Below are 22267 nucleotides of genomic sequence, written 5' to 3' on the forward strand. Positions count from 1 at the left end.
AAAGAAATAATAGATTCTACTACAAAAATTAAAGTTACTGGATCTTCTGGATTTTCTGATATTTTCTCACTCAAAATTCCTATTGTCGAAAATAAGTTTTCAAAATTACTTAATGAATTTCCATCTATTACCTGTGAACCAGATTATACTAAAAAAGTTAAACACCATACGGTTCACAGGATAGAAACAAAAGGTATTTTACCATTTTCGAAACCCAGACGTCTTGATCCAATCAAACTTAAAATTGCTAAAGCTGAATTTGAATTTTTAGTTAAAACGGGTATATGCAGACCCTCAAATTCTCCTATTGCATCTCCACTTCATCTCGTTCCTAAAAAAGAACCAAATGATTGGAGACCTTGCGGAGACTATCGAAGACTTAATTTTATTACTACACCAGATCGGTATCCTTTACCACATATTCACGATTTAACAATTGATTTAAAAAACAAACATTTTTTTTCCAAAATTGATCTTGTGCGTGCCTACCACCAAATTCCAATGGCAGAAGAAGACATTCATAAAACTGCAATAACTACCCCTTTTGGAATGTTTGAATTCGTAAGAATGCCTTTCGGTTTACGAAACAGTGCTCAAACTTTCCAACGCTTTATTAATGAAGTATTTTCTGATTTCGATTTTGTATTTACATACATTGATGACATTCTTATTGCCAGTGATAATGAAGATCAACATATAAATCATTTAAAATCAGTTTTCAAAAGACTTGAAGAATATAATTTAAATATCAAACCTTCAAAATGTACTCTCGGTGTAAATAAATTAAATTTTTTAAGTTACGAAATTTCAGGCGAAGGTATTAAACCATCTTTAGATAGAATTGAAATCATAACAAATTTTGAAAAACCAATTTCTATAAATAAATTACAAAAATTTTTAGGTATGATAAATTACTATCACAGATATATTAAAATGTTAGCAACAGAACTTAGTCCTCTGCATGAAATGTTAACACATGCAATTAAAAACAAACATAAACAATTAAATTGGACAAATGAAACCACAACAGCTTTCGAAAATGTTAAAAAACTTTTTGCTAAAAATACTTTACTTACACATTTCGACAAAAATGGTACTTTATCATTAGCAGTAGATGCATCAAATGTTGCTATTGGAGCAGTTCTTCAACAAACTAGCAATAATATACTAGAACCCTTAGCTTATTTTTCAAGAAAATTAACTACAACAGAAACTAAATATTCAACATTTGATCGTGAACTTTTGGCAATTTATAATTCAATTAAACATTTTAAACATTTTCTTGAAGGTAGAACTTTTACTATTTATACTGATCATAAACCTTTAATTCATGTTCTAAATTCTAAAGTAGATAGATCTCCTCGTCAACTACGTCATCTTGAATATATTGCTCAATTTACAAATGATATTCAATATATACGTGGAAAAGACAACATAGTTGCCGACACACTTTCCCGTATTCCAGAAATAAATGCAATTTCAACTCAAGATATAAATTTAGAAACTTTATATAAAGAACAGCAAACTGATACATTTTTACAAAAAACCATTTCTGATCCAAATTCTAAAAATAATTTAAAAGAAATTCATATTCCAATTATTAATTTAAACATATGGTGTGATGTTTCTCTACAACCTTTTCGACCTTATGTTCCACATTCTATGAGAAGAATTATATTTGACAAAATTCACTCATTATCTCATCCAAGTATAAGAACAACTAGAAAATTAATTCAAAATAAATATTATTGGCCTAACATGCGTAAAGAGATTAACGATTGGACTTCATCTTGCATCAATTGTCAAAAATCCAAAATTTCAAGACATACTAAATCTCCTATCCAAAAAATTCAAATACCATCAGGCCGTTTTGAACATATTCATATGGATATTGTTGGACCTCTTCCAGTTTCAAATGGAAATTGTTATATTTTAACAATTATTGACAGATTTTCACGTTGGCCTGAAGCTTATCCACTTAAAGATATTTCAACAAATACTATAGTAAAAACTTTTATTCAAAATTATATACCACGATTTGGTATACCATTGAATATTACAGTAGATCAAGGTTCACAATTCACCTCAAAATTTTTTACGGAATTAACTAAACTTTTAGGTTCTCATAAAATTCATACATCTCCTTACCATCCCCAAGCAAATGGCATGATAGAGAGATTTCATCGAACTTTAAAAGCAGCAATTATAGCATCAAACGACTCGGTTCATTGGTCTGACATTTTACCATTCATTCTACTTGGTTTACGAACTTCTATTAAAGAAGATTTAAAATGTTCATCTGCTGAGCTTGTTTATGGCCAAACACTTAGAATACCTGGTGAATTAATTATTTCAAATAGTAATAAAGAACATGATTTTTCTAATGACGCTCTTCATAAAATAAGAGAATATTTTTCACTTGTTCGTTCTAAAGTTTTTCATCATAACAAAGAAAATGTTTTCGTTCCTAAACAATTAGAAAATTGTGAGTATGTTTTTGTTAAAGTTCTTCGTAAATCTAATTTAGAATCACCTTATGAAGGACCTTTTAAAGTTATATCTAAGAAACATAAAACATTTACAATTCAATACAATAATACTATTAAAAATATTTCAATTGATTTACTTAAACCAGCAAACATACTTATTAACACTAATTTAAATACAAATACATTAAACAACAAAAAACAAAAAAAGGTTACATTTAATATTAATTAATAATTTGTTTGTTTCAAATTTTCTTGGAGGGGGAGTAAATATAGTGTTAACTACTTTGTACTCTTTACTTTAATTTTTAAAATAATTTTAATTGAGTTTTCGTGTTAACTTAAAATTTTGAATAACTTCAAAAAAAAGAAAATTCTAATTAGTTAGAAAATATCTAAACTCAAAAATAAACAAAATATAAATTTTTAAAAACAAAACCAAAATAAAAGTTTTTTAAAATATCAACTTGAATGTTGATATAATAACATCATCAAAGTTTAAAGATCGGGCTATAGAGTTTTTAGACAGAATAGCCAGGTTACATAACATAACCTGTCTTGTCTCATAGAGTTCCTTAAGTAGGTTTTTGTCAATTTTAGTTTTGAAAATGATCGTTCAGCACTAGCTATAGTCACAGGAATTGTAAGAAATAACAGTAATGCAGTGCATACTTCAGGAAAGCTGCAAGGCATAAAATGATTTTTATAGCAAGGTCTCTAATGAAAGACGATTTTTCTATTTTGTCTCTGAAAGTGGGTCGAAAACTGAGAATTTCTCTGGCAAATGATTCAGATATTTTTATATATGTATATATCTCAACAAATTTTTTTTTTTATTTATCTCAACAAATTCTAGAGCCTTTTTTAGTAGATCGATGTCATTTAAAACTTTTAAACTGGAAAAGGCTGCAAAACACTGGAATTTGAAACAATTTCATTCATTGGAATGAAATGCGATTTCAATACTCCATGTAATGTCCAATACTCGATACAATATGTTCACTTTGAAAAAAACAATCCGGATCTTGGAGACGCTCGTCTTTGCAAAGCTCATCAAAATGGTGGTTTATTATACTTTGGAGAGTTTTAGAAAATTCAGGGCTGATGGACCATTTTTCTCTGCACCATTCGATTTTTTAATTTTCAAATTTATGTCGCTATCTTTCCAATTCTTCTAGACAAATTTTCAAACGTTTTAAAGCATTGGAAAGATCGGTGGCTTTAGGCTGAAGTGTTTTAGAGGCTGCATCGATAGTAAGTAGGATCTTGCAATGGGAAACCAATGGCATAACAAAATTGTGGTTTTCGATCTCCTTTTGAGTTAAACAGCTTTATTTCTTTCATCTGATTTACAATTTAATAGAATGTTTTCGTAAGCGCTTTTTGGACTTTGACAAACCGAACTTTAAAGGAAAAACGACATCATAACGTCCTGCCCATCTAGTAGGTTTAGGCCCGGTGTTTCAGTACAAGTTCAACTCAGTTTGTCAGTTAAACTACGCTTAAACTTATTCTGCAGTTTTTCAGCCTACTTTAACTGAAGTTTAATCTGAGCTTAAGCGGCCGATCTGGCAGAATTAGACTCTAGTTAACCTATCGGTGATTTACGTTCGTTCGAAATGGCGTCGAATATACCCAAAAAGCATTTGGGCTTGAGTATCATTAGAGCTCATGTTGATAACTAGGCATACTTCTAAAATCTCAAGAGTTGTTTCGAAACAGTGGCTCAACTCTAGAATGATTGCGTACTCAGCAAAAGAGGGAATTTTTTATAAAGCAAAAAATCCTATTACTATATATTTAATTAACAACTTGTGGTTCTCTAACTGGACTCAAATGTAAGATTCCATACTACAGTATTTTCACGAAAATAAAATAAAATATATATAATTTAAAAAATAAATAAATGTGACACGCTAACCTCCGAAGAGATTTTAGGCTGAACTTCTCTTCCCATTTGCGTCGTGCTCCTTTTAATTTTCCCTACAAATTGGCGGGACGGGACCTACTTGTTTTATGCCGACTCCGAACGGCATCTGCAAGGCAAATGAGTTTTCACTGAGAGTTTTCATTAGAGAAATACAAACGGAGTGCTTGCCAAACACTGCCGAGGGGCAACCCCGCTTAGAAAAACTTAGTACTACTTGAAAAGCCTTGTTTATAAAATTTTGATATAGCTTTGGCCGGGGCGTGAACGCAGGATATTCGGTGTGGTAGGTGGAGCACGCTACCATCACACCACGGCGGCCGCCTATATAATTTATTTTTGATTACTTACGCTTCATTACTGCTATCAACCAGCTGTTTATTTCTCAGAACAAACAGCTGTTGGTTTTGGTGGTACCAACTTGGATATTTTTTCCAACTCCACCTCAACTCGATATCAACTAGAGAATCAACTAGAGAAATGTGTTGAATGATCATTTGAGAACAGTACATTTCTCAATATCTCTCGAAATTAGGACATTAATTGGAAAATATTAATGACAATGGAGATCCACTCGAAAACTTTTAATTTTACAAAATGTCTCAAAGGTTGAATACTGATTGGAGAATGAAGTTGGATATCAACTCGAGAACTATATGGTTTAAGAATAATTAAATAATGATGTTGGATATCACTTCCGGAACTATATATGTATATAATTTCGCTGGAGAATTTTTTTCCATGTTTGTTGGGTAAACAAAATCCAGCTGTTACCGTATCTACAAATTATCTAGATAATAAAAACCAATGTTGCCGCACAAAAAAACATACCCCAAAGCGGCCTTAAACTGTGACGGAAAAACTGCTCAGTAGTTTAACTGGAGTTTAAATTTGACTACAGTTTAAGCAAACTTAGTTTAAGCTTAGCTTAACCAACTACTGAAAACCCGAGTCTTAATATTTTTAACGTTATTGAAGTTGAGAACGCACTTTCCTTATTAGATATAAAACTTGATAAAATATTCCGTCTTTTGATACTATGCCCAAAAAATTATAAATTTGGTGAATTGTATCAAAAAAATTTTGCATATTAATAACCTGTGTAACGTGTACACATCTAAAAATTAATTAACCCTGCAAAAATTGTTGGATTACGTGTTCCATTTTCTCCATGTTGGAGTACTCTAACAATACTCCTTTGCAATGCGTTTGCGGACCACCACCAGCCGATCATTGCTCGTTTTTTAACGACCGCACAGTGTTTCGTGTAGAACAAGCTAGCTGGACAAAATTATTTTATGAGATTTTCCGTTTCATATGCAGTCATTTATTACAACTACGTAATTTTTTTCAGCCATATTTTCTTTTTTTTATTTTTTTCCAAAATTTTACTTCATATGCATACATTTGCTTATTTCATATACAGTAACTCATGTAAAAAAGTGACATAGGTCCAAAAAAAATTTAAAGGACTTAAGAATATTACTATATTGGACTTAAATTGAATGGACTACAAATCTCAATACTCTAAAAAAATTTTAAAAATTCCGAAAAAAAATTTAAATTTTTTATGAAAATTCGTCGAATTTTTTAAACATTTATTAAATATAATTTAGCTTTTGTTATAGATCGTGACACATTTTCTTATGGGAAATTAGTTAAAATAAATTTGCGAAAGCGAAAATTGTAAGAATTGTCCAAAAAGGGGTGTCTACTTATTTATGTTACAGTCACTCATGTCACTCATGTAAATACATATTTTTTTATTTATTTGAGTATTTATCCTGGCACTACAATTTTTACAAAATTATTTTATAGTACCAGTCAGGAATGTAAAAGTGAATTACAATAATAATAATAACAATGCAAATAATTAAATTAATTATGTGAAAATTACTTATTACAAAATACTTAAAAGTAAAGTATCATACAAAGTAGAAAAGAAAATAGATTTAAATTAAATCAAACCTGATCCAACAAAAATTTAAGGGTAGGTTATCTTTTATAATTATGTTATTATTCGCTATCATCACTTTCATTCGATGAGTCACTTGTGGAATAGTCATGAGCATCAGCAACACTACTGTGAAAGGTTGAAACAACTGGGGTATTTTTTGACTCCTAAACATTATCGGGGGACAGTAAATTTAAGACTTCTGAAGTCAGACATTTAAATTTTTTCTTAGGTATCTCCCAAAAAATGTTAACTAAAGGATCCGATATTATAAGCAACATATTCATAAGATCTCTATTCGTGGCTTCACGCGACTGCTTTTGTGTGTTATCGTCCCTGAGTCGTCTCAAATCTTTGTTACGGGCTTCCTCAGAAAGTTGACTAATAGGTCAAATTGCTGATTTTATAATATCAGTACTATGCACTAAGATTTTATGAACTGTAACAGGCATATTAAACCATGGATAGAGATCTATATATAGTTTTTTAGTCTCGACCGCACATTTTTCAAATCTTTGGATATTTATATTGTACGCAGATGCTAATGCGCGAAGGAGTGTCGAATCTTTTGATGAGCGTTACATCCAATCCCGTATTCTCAGCACTAGCCTCAGAATTTTCGAACAACCTACGAGCAGTGTTGCCGTCATCGGTATTGCCGAAACCTGGTTTTGGTTTATCTACTATCAATCCAAGTAGACTTTTAAATTTATTCTGGATTTCGTTGGAACGTAGCTTTACACTCTCTTTATCTGCCTCATTCATAAGCTGCCATTTTTTTACTTCGAGGCGATAACTTATGTGAAGCAAGCATTCAAAACATCTTATCTATGCATGGAGAGTAGACAAACCAAAACCAAGATTATCTAGGTTAGGCGTAAAGTCCCGTAACTCATTATTCATATCTTTTGGAGTGGCACCACAAATATAACACTTTTGTGCGGAAGAAGTTTCAGTCAAAGCATTGCAAACTTTTCTGTCAATCATTGTAAGAAGCATATTGTGATTTACGGAAACTTTGTATTCTTCGAGCATGTACTTTGTTGGCAACAACGCACTTATCTCCTCTAAAACTTTGTTCGTTTCAAAAAGAATAAAATCTTTTGTTTCTTTAGAAAAAATAAATTTAATTGGTAGAAGAAGGTCGAGGATTCTGCCAAAAAATGTTACCTTTTTCATCCTGTAATTGAAGAGGAACGAAAGAAAATATAAACAAAAACTCATCAGTGTCAGAACTGCATGCAAACTTTTGCTTATATATGCTATGGCCAGAGCTTCCATTGCAACCCCACTTGCTGATTAAAGTATACGTCAAGTTTGTAGGTAATAAACTAACAAAAACTTCTTGATTTGCTAAAACTAAACACTCAACAGTTTTATCTAATACGGACTGGACTTTAATTTCCGCACGTGTTTCACCCACATCAATTTAATTTGGAGAGCATTCTGCCTTAGCTTTTCTTAGACTATAAAATGATGGATAAACCTTATGGCATGCCTTGATAATCCACTTCCAAGTAGTTTTGTACCCATGAGTCGTCGACTTGCCATCTACGTAGTATGCTAAAGCTTCTACATTGCTCAATTATCTTGCATCTGGCTCACATGTCATCTTTTTGACGGATATTTGAGTGGTTTCCTGTGATTTTTTTTATAATGTTAGCAACATTTATGTTGCCGGACATACGCGTTGATACTTCTGCCGCATAAAGTAACTCACCAGGACTTCTAGATTGCAAGAGGTCATCCACTCGACGCCGTTTGGTCTTTTCACTGCAGCTAACAAAGTCCTTCTTTCGTTTTCCGGGGTCGGGGTTACCTGAAGAAGTGGTTGGTTGATCTGATGGCAACTTTGAATCCACCGTTATTGTAAATGTGAAGTCTGGACTCGAAAGCACTCCGAGTTTTTATTCAAAAATCGCTCCTTATGTCTTCCAGAAGTGTTCCACTTTTGATCCAGCTTCGACGAATATGCCGATATTTGTAAGCTTTAACTTTTTATCGAATACTCGGCTCCTTCGCTTAGATCGTACTTAAGTACAACAAAACTCAATAATTCTTTATATCTGGTTTCCTTCGAATGTTGAACCCAAATGTCAAAAAACTCCGTTCTTGGTACGGTTATAACTAAACTGCTTTGTGTTGTTGATTTTGCGACAGGGTGAATAGCTGATGATTGTTGTGCTGCCATCTTAAGTGTCGTTGATCGTTCTGATTTGTTATCAGTTGTGCAGTATTTATATTACATTCAGGTATTGGCGTAGATGCTACCAAATGGGGTTGTTTTATGTAGCGTTCCTGTGTGGTTATACCTGAATTAGGATTGTTTTGTATGTACCTGTTTTTATGCCTTGGTGACTGGTGCGGTAGGTTGTGGCAGGTTGAAGTCAGTGATCTTCGCCTTTTTGCTTTTGGTGTGCTCTGGTTGACCTTGCGCGTTTATTTTTGTGTGTTTTGTGGCTACGTGTTTGTTCCTGTACCTGGAAATTGGTTTTGCCGTTTGTAGATCAGCTTTATAGGTTAAAATATCTCGTCGGAGCTGGTACGTACATACATCCTATTTTATATGTGGATATAACAAAATCTACAAAAAAAATTAAAAATAGATGTGCAAAGAATTCGCAATGGTTTTTTCTTTCGACTATTAGGGAATACTTCCGACTATAACATATGTAAAATTTAGCCCGGATGTCCGCGGATGTATGTAACTTTTTGTTCCTAAAGTTAAAAATATAGAGAAAAAATAAATTTTCTTATTAATAACGGAATGTTAAATATATTGAAAATACTCTAATTGCGAAAGAATTACTATTAAAAAATTTTACTTACCTTCGGGCTTAGAATGCATCAAAAAAATTATATAAAAGTGTTCACTTAAAAGAAATATGAAGCTTAATATTCAACAAGAATTTTGCAAATTAATCAATGCATTTTACGGTCACCCCTGCCTTCTTACTTCAATTACTCAATATATATGAGCAAAAATATCAAAAAAAGCAGAAATCCCGTTATTTTGTTTGTTTTCTTTCATTTCTCATTACACTTTTCTTGGAATAAGAACTTTGTTTTTGTCCAGCTAGCTTGTTCTACACGAAACACTAGGGCCGTTCCATTGGTTTATCGAGCTCTGGCTCTGGCTCAAATCTCATTGGAACGATCTGGATCAACTTTATGAGAACTGGCAGCACTAATATAAAACATCTGTTTTGTTGAAAATAACAAGAAACGTACACAAAATTTTAAGATACTGATAGAATTATTAACATTTAAATAGTTTCGCACGTAAGCAAACTATTTATTTTCCTTACATCATCTTCAAATTGTTTACTCTTTCAGTGTTTTTGCTTTTAAATATGGCGAATTCTTTTATGTATACACATATTTAGTTCAGTGCTACAATGGCTCAGCTATATGGTTGGCTCATATCACCAGCTGATTTTATTTTTTTTATTTCACTGTAGTAGGGATTGTCAGAAGGAGTTGCAAACTTAAAATGAAACCAACGAATTTACAACATTTTCTTACTACATAAAAATGCTGCTAAGTTTTATGTTTTCATTCCGTTCCATTCGTCTAACAGCAACACTCTGATTTTGGCAATGTGAACAAATGTATGTTGTTGCTGTAGAGATGAACCAACCATATAGTTGAGCCATGAGTGCTACCAACTCAAAAGTGGTTAGCTGTCAAAAAATCTACTAGAGAAAACGAAACGAACAGAACTGCTATACGGATCAGAAATTGAACCAGATAAATATCAGTATCACAACGTTGCTGTTGCATTTGCATGTTAAATTTCTATCCGTATCTCGCTCAAGTCTCAATGGAACGCAACTACTGTGGACCGTGATCACGATACGATGACGATCGAACAGAGTTGCCAAAAGTAAAATGTTGCATACAAGTAACTGATAATAGCTATCCGGTGGCCGAATCCTGAGCCAGATAAATAATTTTGCATGTAAATGCAACAACAACGATTTGAGCCAGATAAATCCAGATAGAAGTCTGGTTCAATTTGTGAGCCAGATAATTTGTTAATTAGTTCTTTTTAGGTTGGCAACGCGGCCTTTAATATACCTACTTTTTCAAAAATAGATGTCGCTGCTTAGCCTTTCGCCGTATGAGTTAAATGAAAAACAGCGGCGACATCTGCCTATCACATTTCACGTGTGCGAAAATTTCACGGCATCTGCTTCTCAAGTCTCTCAATGATACAGAGCATTCCCGTGAGAATTGAGCGTGAGCCGGAGCTGTAAAACTATCTGAAAGACGGCAAATAAAATGTTACTATAGCAACTCTGATAAAATGCAACCGCGCACTGGCTTTGTGTATACATACTATAAGCCATGGTTTAACTATATACATAATTGAACCATGCTATAAGCTGCAGACATGGGTGTTTATCGGTAACCTTATAACAGCTGATTCGACCAAGCTTATGAGAATCAATGCAATCGATTATTGGTGCGGCTAAGGTCGTAACCGTATCGTAGCCAACCAATTGGTTTTTGGTTTACCGTCGTAACGATAAACAGCTGATTACGTTAGGGATACGACTATAGCGATACGGCAAACGGCACCAATGACTACAGCTATAGTATAGAGAAATATTAGTTTCTTTATTCACGCAAATGCTAAATAACATAAAAATATTCGTAGTATAAAGTATAAAATTTGTATTGCCCCTCTTCATTTACTTTCATTTTAAATTAAATTCACTCCGATAATTCTTTCCGTCACAATTCCTTTTTAGTACTTTGGCATATGATCCTCTGTGGGTGCTCCATGTAGTACTACAGTGAAAGTACTTTGGAAAGTACCCTCACGTATGCACTCTATGGAATACTCACAAACAAAGCGAGAGTGGGATCACCTACTCCTCTCCTAGGACATCGCAATGTTAATTGGAGCACATTTTTTGTATGAACACAGGTTAGTTTTGGAGCACTCCTATACTCCTAAAGGAGTATTCCTTACACTATTTATGGAGTACTCGCGTTTTTTGAAATACCTTTAGTTGTCTCACTTTGGATTTTAAGCACAACTTATAAAAATATACTTATCAAAAAAATAAAATGCCCAGGTACAATGTAAAAAATATTTTTGAGCTCGCGGTCTCTTGGTCCGGGGCCCTCTTGGGTTTTTCCAGCCCTTCCACCCTATTGTTACGCCACTGTCGCGAACATACATTTTCTTTACACAGCTATTAATCATTAATTAAACCAGGGATGCACCTTAACGTTAAGCTAATCGTTTATCAAAAAATTTCCACCGTTTCCGTTGAAACACTTCGAAATATTATCGATAAAGAAATTATCAAGATAAATTGTATCTCGTTTTTAACCGAAACGAAGAGCTTTCGTTAACGTTAAAAACGTTAACGAAAACGTGATACTTTATGTTTGAATTGTGCTGGCAATGCTATAGCCATGGTGAAGCCGTAAGGTGGCAACAACGAGCGCACATACACACACAAACTCTATGTAATTTGTTTGTGTAATTCGTTGGTGGTAATGTCAAAAATACTCTGAGAAATGTTCGTACTGTCAAAATTCATGAGAAAAGTTGCAATCAGCTTGGATAATGCTTTCACCTTTAATGACTCCGCCATCAATCAGCTTTGCCAGCATAGTTTGAAATTAATAATCAACATAAACGATTTGATTTCGTTTTGATATGGCAGAAAACGAAACGAAATCATTTCGTTAATTTGACGATCTTAACGTTAATAAACGAAACGAAATGACTTCGTTTCGTTTATTAACGTTGATTATCGTAACGAAATGATATCGTTTCGTTGGTTAAGCATGCCTGAATTAAACAATTCTACATCTTGTTAAGAAATAATTTTTGAGTATTCAATTGCAGAACTTTTGCTGAAATTTTTTTGGGTAATAGTCTAGTTGAGGGGTCGACTGCTAATACGCTAATATCGAGAGAGGTGTCAAAAGACGCGTCTTGACATCAGTATTAATAATCCGAAGGCGGAAAATAAAAATATTAACGCGTTCAAAAGATATTAACGAAAAACCGAAAAAAGACCCGCGGGTACCTCCGAAACCGGGGGTCGGATCCATAGTATTTTTGCGCAGAACACCTTTCGGCGTTGGCGGCCTTCGGCCGCGCTTATAAAAAATAACCCTGGGCTACGCCATGCCACGTCCGGGTGTGTGGTTTAACCGTGGCTACCGCCACGGTGATGCACAATTTTTTTGGTGGGTACAAACACAACAACAACCACATGGAAATCGCCAACTTCAACTGCAAATATCTCCGGACAGAGATAAAATTTTTCTTTTCCGCCTTCAGATTATTGTTCTCGAGGTTAATACGCGTCTTTTGACACCTCTCTCGATATTTTTGGTAGCGTATTAGCAGTCGACCCCTCAACTAGACTATTACCTTTTTTTGTATATGTTTTGCATACTAAATGAGCAAAAAAACAAAAAGTCAGCAAAAATTCTAAGAATTACGAATTTTGCAATTATTTCTAAAATTTCATATTTACATAAAATTTTCTTCAAATACCTACTTAAATATGTTTATTAGAATAATAGCATACACAAAGTGAAATGTAAACAAAAGTGATTATGGTGAGTGTGAATTGAGTTTAAACAAGCAGCAACGACCAGCAAAGCAATATACAAAAACAAAACAAGAAATAAGCTACTAAAAATAAAGAAAGCGATTATTTCAATTAGTAGGAAAGTTTAAGTTTGAACGATATGAAATATTATATACCCATTTGTAGATGTGTAGACACCAGAGGAAACTGAAACCGCACCATGGATATCATTGCCACTAGGAGCGTGTACACAAACATCTTTCAGCAGAAGTATACGCTATAAGCCAGTGCGCTGAGCAAAATTAACAACATGTACACTCCAAACAGGCAATCCCAAAAGGTATGGACAATCAAGCCAGCCCCAAGACAAGCCAGATCTCACAACAACCAATCGTTGCAAGGGGGCGCTTGCTCCGAAGCGAGCATCCAGCAAAGGACTGCCTATATCCACAACCATATGCTAAATCATTGTAGGGAATCAAATAAAAGACCTTTCGAAACTATACTGCTCGCTCCTTTTTATCAGTAAGTACTTTATCGAATCAAAACATTTGCGTGTTTAGTTAAGACACTCGAAGAGCACATGTAATGTGGAACCAACGCCTCTAACACCCCTTTCCTTATGGTCCACCCCTGTTGAAACGGCAAGTTTCCTTGGACCCCCGTTAGAGGATATTGATGACAATTTGTGATCGGTCGCGGCTATTAGGTGGGGCGAAGCATTGCTACAACAACAACAACAACAGCACATGCGATAGTCCTCGTAACCGCGACAGCAGTGGATCATGACTGTCAGGGATTCAAGGGGTTGTGTAGCGCAATATATAGCTTCTCCAACCCAATTGTCAACCTCACCTTCGAGCGGCGAATCCCGATTCACTAACAGGCGAGCCTCTGGCGACCCCAAGCTCCTTATGAAACTGGCCGCACAATCGTTCCCGAGATGGTCGGGCTAGTACCTTAATGGTGCTGTGTCCGGAGCGTACCGGATCCGTATCCGGCAAAGGACCATCACATCGATAACACTCCCCAAAGCCTTCGGGGAGTAGCCTTATCGCTACAACAACAACAACAACACTGGCAGGGCGTTCCAAATGGAAAACGATGCAGTGATCAGGCAGACTAGCCTCCCTCACCTACAACTGTTGCCCATTCATACAAAAAATTTATTAATCCACTGCAGAATTTCGAAATGCAACGAAAGCACGATGATGAGATCCAGCACCCACCCACTCAGCCGTTTGATGCAGATATGTGTAAGGAAGTTTTTAGCCTAATGCATAATGCCCCGTTATCAATATACACTATTCGTTATTAATATACACTATCCTAGCTTATCGTTACAACAACAACACGAGTCACTCTGGCCCAACTTCGTTCTGGATACTAAGACGGTTAAACTTTTACTTGCCTAGAATCAAGGCCGACATGCGTAATGTATGACACTTTTTAATTGTGGGGCCTAATCCTCTAACAGCGAAGGCCCTATGGTCCATCCCTGTTGAAACTACTAGTTTCCTTGGACTCCCGTTAGAGGATATTGATGACAATTTGTGATCGGTCACACCTATTCGGTGGGGCGAAGCACTGCTACAACAACAACCGGGAATACAATCAGCGGAATTAACATCTTTCTTTTCACTTTTTTGCTAGTTGCAGCTGGGTATAAAATTTAATGCTTATTTGTGCACAAATGTACACAGCTAATACGCCGGCACTACCTACACTCACATATAGATATTTAAATTACTACACACTGGAATGGTAAACATGACATAAAACATTTTTTCGTGAGTTAGTATATACTAACAGACCAGTGTTTAGACTGCCTCATATGCATACTACCACGGCTGGCACTCGCTCCTCAAAATATTTAATATATGTAGTTAAGTATCCATGAATTAATATACTTACAATAAACTAGAATTATGCAGCATTTGCACAATTTCGCCAATTTGGTGTAACTTTTCAGACGGAATATTTAGCCAATGATTGAATGCCAAGGCCAATTCGGAACGAAATTGTTTGCCTGGTATTTGTTGTATATAAGCGAAGGGCTGCAACAGTATCTGAAAAAAAAGTATTGAAAAGAAAAACAAACAAATAAGATACGTGTAAGGAAGCGTAGGCGATTAAGATTTACGCAAACGCATGCAAGCCATACAAACATGCACCAATAAAATATCCGAAATTTAGGCGTAAAAGGTTATAGGTAATAAAAATAGTACAAATGAATAAATAATAAATTAGCGAGTTCTCAACTCACCTCATCTTGTTCCTTTTGCGTTGATGGATCACGCGTTTTTGATAATATCGTACATAATTCTTCCATATTTGCGTTGCCTGTCATTTGGGCCGTGAACTCTTCGTTAATTATTCAGCAACTAAAATTAGCTGGCACGTTTATGTTTTTATTCTTACACGACTGATTGACTTATCTGGCTGGAGCGGATTGGTAACCAAGAATTAAGGAATATATTCGAAGAACGAGCACAAACAGCTGTTTATTTTGACAATCAGAAAAGTAAAATAAATAAAGACAGTTGCAGAGCCATTGGTAAATATACCAGACTACTCAAATTAATTTATGCTGCCATATTGAACAAAGGAAAAATCAAGCGCTCAAAATAACTTTTACCGCGTCAAAGCTAAAATAAATTTTCGATGCGTTTAATGTCGTCTCATGACGATATACAAAAGCAAAAGGGAGCAACCAGTTGTCAGCGTGTAAATAAATCCACCTTCAGTTATGTAGGTACACAACTCCGTTTTCAATGAAATATCAAGAGCCCTATTAAGACTGGGTGCAAGTTTGCCTAAAATCCTACATAAATTGAGAAAACCTCAAATTAGTGGAAATGGTCGGAATCGAATCACACTCCTCAGCACTTCACCTCTGCCCTAGAATAAGCTATTTGGGGTACATAGAATTTTAGTCACATCATACCGTTCAGCATAAGATGGTAGTATCCTTCCCTCTTCACGTGATCTTAACGCGTACAATTTTGACAGCTTTTGCAGTGCTGGAAAGATCCAGAGGAATATTAGTTTAGGTACCTAAAGTTTTAGTGAACTCGCACCCAGTCTAAAATTGGCATAATCGTATTTGTTGGGAACGTTTAATTCAGGCAAATCTATGGCAAAATTCGGCAGACGGTATCCGTAGTATAGAAAACTAATTGGTTTTTGGTTTTCTACCCTATTTATAACTTACCCGCTTCGCTAGGCGATAAATTCAATGAATTGCTGAAAGAGAATAAAATTAATACGAAACAAAGCAAATTCTTTGATACAATTTCATTCGAACTTTATTGTACCACTTTTTGGTAGACGTTTTTGATTTTTCCATCTTTCGCGTAAATGAATAATGACGCTGGTTTGCCTGCTCGTGAGCAAAATACATACAATTTTCCATGAGAAAAAATGGGGTATTCTAAATTAATACCGCACTGTCCTTGCGCCTTATTAATTGTCATAGCGAAGGCAAGGCGAATAGGCAACTGCAAACGTTTGAAATCAAATGGTAAATCCGTCGGAATCAATGGAATTCTGGGTATCAAAACGTCTTCTCTTTTGTACTTCCCTCTCAAAATTGTTGCTTCGATAACGTTACCCACTAGCTTCTTCACAGCGAGTCTGGTACTGTTGCAAAGTCGTGGCACATTAATGTTGCCCAGCATAATAATCGGTGCTCCAATTTTTAATCGTAAATTATGAGGTGGTAGGCCTGGCAAATCGAGTAAGTTTAAGAATTCAGTTGGATAACTTACGACATCATCTTCATCAGTAATAGTGTCCATTGACTTATATGCAACTATGTCCCCAGGTATTTGATCCAGAATAGCTGCATTTATATCATTGACGTCCTTATTTTTCCCAGCTAAAATTGATCTTTCGCTGAGCCAATCATAGTTTTTGTAATGTTGAACTATGTTTGGAAATACACTCTGTATCAATAAGATGATTTTAAACATGCAACCGTGGATTTTGGGTTCACAGGTAATGTTTGCCTGAAATTTCCAGCCAATGAAATCATGACACCTCCAAAGACTGTTTGGCTTCCTCGTTGATCTTTCAAAGTTCTATCAAATGCTTCCAATGATTTCTTGTGTGCCAAAGTACACTCGTCCCAAATTACATACTTTAAGAGCTTTTGCCATTCCAGATGTTCTCGAAATATTAAATATTGGTGTTTCATTCGCCTACATATTCATAAGCAACTTTAATGCAGAATGTGCTGTGCGACCGACTTCCAGTAATGTAGCCGCAATTCCAGAGGAAGCGAGTGCCAATGCAACGTTATTATCTGATCGAATTGTTTCTAATATCAATGAAATCAAAGAGGTCTCGTCTCTTCCCCCAGGAGCATCCAAGAAAAAGAATCCACCAGTTCCATGGCTAACATTATTCATGATTGTATCATAAACATGTTGCTGTTGGTCATTCAACTTCGTTAAATTTGATGTTATAAATGTTTTTAGTTCATTACAATCATAATGGTATTCACGCTCCAGGTTTCGATTGAACATATCATGCATTGGACAATTTGCTGCTGGCATGCCCAATTGTATTAACGATTTGTTTGACATCGACAAACAAATGTCGTAAATCCTTATCAATGCTTCATTGTAAATTTCCAATGTGAATTTCAACTCATAATTTGGAGTATTTCGACGTGTTTTATTTAGAATATCATCTGCCATATAATTTTTGAAATTATTCCATAATTCCACATTGCAATTATTATCGAAAATAATGTTCGTATTTGATGTGGACTGGTTATTACAGCTGAAACGGCACGCATATCTTCCCAATGCTTATCATCCTCAAAAAAATGTAATTGTTGACATGCTTCACGATATGTAGCGCACAATTCACCATTAATTGTTCTTAAAGCTTGGAATGATGTTGGGCCACGAACATTAATTAACAACAATCGCAAGTAAAAACATTCAGCATTATTTGGATTAACTGCATAAATGCGTCCTAATGCATCTGTTGAGAACACATTAGGATGACCGTGAACTGGTTTTTCTTGTATTCGCCTTTGAAAATTTTCCTGGATTTATTTCATGTGAAATATTGTGGCACTTCTGCATATAGCAATGTTCTTGCAAAATGGTCCGATTGACATAAATGAAAAAAGGTAGTCAAAGTTGTAGACGGTACACTTGTTGCTCTAAGCGCTGCATTTTCAGGAGTAAAATAAACGCGTTGGCCATTTTCAAGGTGAACCCCTAAATGAACGACTGTTGGATGTCTTTCGTGTATTGGGAATGAAAAAATTCGCCATATCGCTTCGTTACTGCTTATATGACGCCCCATTTGATATTTTTTAATCTCGTCGCTGTCATTTTGGACTGCACCGAATACAGCCATATCGCTTCCTTTATTTACATATTTGTAAATGTATTTAATTGATTTAACGGAATTACAGTATTCCACGTTAATATGCGCTTTGAATGTTTTGAACAACTTCAACATTTTGGTTTTCCATCTTAATTATCGTTGATTTACCATTGTCATCAGTGGATCGACGACGATAAGCCGGATATCCATTGTCACCTGTGACCGTATCCGAAGTTAATTCTCGTGGGTATCGCTTCGAACATTTTCCATCAATCATGCACGTAGAGTTCACATTCAATGCACCGCAAGGTCCATGTATCATATCTTTTGTGACGACTTGGAACAAATCTGCATCAATCGTTTGATCCGGTATTTCAGCTGACATCACACTATCAATTTGATCCGGTGTAATTTTATCCACCAACCAAATCAAAATATGTGCGTGCGGTAATCCCCGCTTTTGCCATTCAACGAAATACATATAACAACGCACCTTTCCAAACACTATGTTTGACAATAAAGTCCATAAGTGATTTTAGTTTTAGTTTGAAAAACGTGCAGTTACGTCATGTCGATCAATTGGGGATTGGCCAGAAAACAAATGGTCTTTGATTTCACTCCATTGCGGATTGCATGTAAAAGTAATAAACAGATCCGGCCGTCCATGAGCCCGAACATACGCCATGGCATCCTGTGCATATTCATGCATGTGTCGCGGGCTACCAGTATATGTTGCTGGTAATATGATCAACGCCCTAGATTGATGTGGAGTGTGATGACTAGTACCTAGGACCTACCTAATTATTTTCTATCTTTTAGTATTATTACTACTTAATGTAAGTATTGTTTTCAATAAAATCGTTTAGCTTAAAAATTTTTTCTATTATTTTATTATATTTGCGCAAGTATTTGAGTGGTGTATTGGTTGCATAAGTCTAGTTTCTTCAAAAGTTATGTCTTGTTTTTCAGTGCGAGTTCAAACTCAAGCTAAAGTTGATTAGAGTTTTACTCTTCCACTTCGGCCGCTTGAACTGAGATGAGCGGCAAAGTATGATGTTACTGAACAAAGTGGCAAGGTCCAACTCTAGGCGTTTAAACTCGCACTGAAAAACCCTGCCTTAATCAAATTAAATTGGGTAAAATTCTAGATCAGCTGTCGGCTGGTAATACGCGAAGAAAAATTTCGGGATTGATTTCAAACGAAGCGTAGTGACTTCGACAACAATAATCCGAAGGCGGAAAAGAAATTTTTTTAACTCTGTCAGGAGATGTTTTCAGTTGAAATTGATAATTTTCATATGGTTGTTGTAGTTTTGTTATGCACAGGAAAACAAATGTGCACAAAGGAATTTTGCGCGGATTTAATTTTGATCTCAAACCATTGGTAGACCGGCCAGAGTTACTTTTGGAAGCGCAGCCTAGAGCCGGTTTCGTAGCGGTCTAGGGCCGTTTTGTGTGAGTAACTTTTGATAGACGCAAACTTTCTTCCGACTTCGCGCTAACTATACGTGTTACGATCAGTGATCGAAACCCATTTTTTAAATCACAATAGCTCTTGGATGGTGGATTGGATTAATGGCATATTTATACTAGCCTACAAATAGTACTCGTTATATCCATTCTTTACTATAGTTAAAAAAAAAAGTTTTGGCAGTTGCATTGTTATTGCTTGAGTGAAAATGGTTTTCAGTCACTGATTGTAACACGTAATACGGGCCCAGAGGTCGAAACATGTCTTTTGACATCTCTCCCGATATTTTAAGGCGTATATTTGCTGTCGACCGCTGCGTTAGATTATTACTTTAAGCTCTAAACATATGTATGTGACTGTATCAAAACTCAAGTAAATAATTTTTAATTTTACTTTAATCCATCTAAAAAAAGCTTTTGACCCTGGATCGCTGAAATAAAAAAATAAAAAATTAAAAATGTTTTCAAACGCTATAATGAGAACAAAGCTGTATGAATACCCTTTGAAGTTTTTCTCACTATCTGGGAGCATTATCGTATGCAACGTGTCAAACGATTTGTTGTCATTTGCTGCTTTGCTGTTTTCTACCTAGTATTTGGAAAAATTTCGATTCTTCGCAGAATATTTTTCTACAAAAAAGCATAAAACTAAATAAATACTAAATATTTGTAAGATCATGGCTGCATCACAACCAGTAAGAACAAATTGGAATCCAAATAAAAAGCACAGTGATGTTGAACGGTAAACTTTTACCCGTAGTGGAGTGTTCGAGCACCTGACCAATGATTTATATTTATTTATTCCAGCTGGATCTGCATCTATCCCGCATATATAAACAGTAAAAAAACTCGACAAGAAGGTCGACGTTTACCCAAAGATGTTTGCGTTGAGAATCCAACTTATTCCGAGATACGTGATGTGCTATCGGTGACAAACCTGCGTGTCGGTGTTGAAAACAAACAATATTCGAGGGAGCGCAGCAGGGTAAGTTGAACATGTAACAATCAATTACTAGCCACACTCTTTTCGTTTAAACTATATGTAGGAATTCCACGTCAGCGGCCGTGTGCGCGTGCAAATGCGTAATGATGATGGAACACCATGCAATCCTGAGTTGGGATGTCGTGAAGATATAATGCGTTTTGTATCAATTAGAATTCCACAACTTAAATCACGTCAAGGTAAATCAGGCGATCAGCATCAGCATGTGCAAGCGCAACCATCAGCCGGAGGAAAGAAAGGAAAAGGCAAGAGGCGTTAAAGAATAATAGCTGTATTTCTTCACTAAATAATAGTAATATTGCGAATTCTTTAAAGGGTCCTTATAAACCGTAGCTATTATAAAAACTTTGTATAGATCTCCTTCAAAAATGCAGTATGCGCAGTATGGTCTTATTCTAAGTATTAAGAAAGCCATATGCCTAAAACAAGAACGCAATTTTCGATAGCAATCACTTAAAAATATAAAATTTTGAAGCTATTGCTATTGAAATAAGTGTTCACGGGATTTATGCATATTCTTAAACTGTAGCTATGTAATTGGTTATGCTTATATAGTATTAAGAGTAAGAAATGCATTTGATTTCACTGTGCTGTGCGTACCGAATTTTCAAAACAACACATATATTTTTTTTTATTTTCTTGCATTTGTTTTTTATGAATATAAAGTTTATGAACCAAACCTTTCTTTCAATGTTAGCTGGTTGTTTTTTAGATGAATACTATGTGTAAATGATGAGTAGCAAAGTGTATTCTTTACATTTTGTCCATAATTTGGTGAAATTGTTTACGGTAATGCGATAATTTTCCGTGCTGTTGAATAAAACTACCAAATTGATATTCGGAAATAGTTTCGAAACGTGCCGGCAAATTATATTCTAGTTTACGCACATAGCTCTAACTAAATTTATTTGTAGCTTTTCCCCTATATTGACCTTGCATGTAGAGTTGTAATGCTGAAGAAAAGTATGGAGCGGACTTAGCGGTGTGCAGGCCATAGTAAATAACTTAATGACGCTGCTACGGCAAAAATAATGATACAATAGAATACCTTGGGCCTTTCCCTAATGTTATGGCCATCGATGACGATTGATGATGGCTATATGCTGGAAGAGATTCCATAATTGGCGAAAGAGTATTACCAATGTGTAAGTCATTCAATATTTATCCAAAAAATGTTGAGTAGAAGTAATTTGAGGTCGTGCGAACAACTCATTTCGCCAAACCTTTCTTTCCTCATTGTAATCTCATATAGTTTTAAATATTCTAAAAATAGATCTGTAGAGTAAAAAGTAAAGGAGAAGCAGGACATTGATAGTCAGAAGTTAAAGATGCGGAACAGAATTAAATTGCACATCATTAATTTTGGGCTCCAAAGATTCCAGGTATGGTTAGAGGAAAACACGAATACGATCGATTCCGTCTCCATGAAATCACAATTTCGCATTGCTCCTTTAACATTAAGATGGGAAGACTTTATTGGTCCTTTAGGACGAAAATTCTGCGCTCTGC

At 35.1% G+C, this 22267-nt stretch overlaps 2 protein-coding genes across 3 annotated transcripts in view; one reads left to right on the top strand and one right to left on the bottom strand.

Annotated features, from left to right (window-relative positions):
- Positions 1-15438, bottom strand: part of qm (quemao) — a 177869-nt gene extending 162431 nt beyond the window's left edge. For both annotated transcript variants that reach the window (XM_067792204.1, XM_067792203.1), the window contains exons 1-2: positions 15203-15438; positions 14851-15005 (exon numbers count right to left, since the gene is read on the bottom strand). In XM_067792204.1, coding sequence (XP_067648305.1) covers positions 14851-15005; positions 15203-15286 — 239 coding nt within the window. In that variant the 5' untranslated portion in view covers positions 15287-15438. The remainder of the gene's footprint in view (positions 1-14850; positions 15006-15202) is intronic.
- A 4866-nt stretch (positions 15439-20304) lies between these two features.
- Srp19 (signal recognition particle 19) lies at positions 20305-21437 on the top strand. Its single transcript, XM_067789001.1, has 3 exons — positions 20305-20497; positions 20563-20740; positions 20802-21437. The coding sequence occupies exons 1-3, from the start codon at positions 20433-20435 to the stop codon at positions 21015-21017; spliced, it is 459 nt and encodes a 152-aa protein (XP_067645102.1). The 5' UTR covers positions 20305-20432; the 3' UTR covers positions 21018-21437.
- Positions 21438-22267: the final 830 nt, after the last annotated feature.

Source organism: Eurosta solidaginis, chromosome 5 (genome assembly GCF_040869045.1).
Source record: "Eurosta solidaginis isolate ZX-2024a chromosome 5, ASM4086904v1, whole genome shotgun sequence".
In the NCBI taxonomy this organism is placed as follows: domain Eukaryota; kingdom Metazoa; phylum Arthropoda; class Insecta; order Diptera; family Tephritidae; genus Eurosta; species Eurosta solidaginis.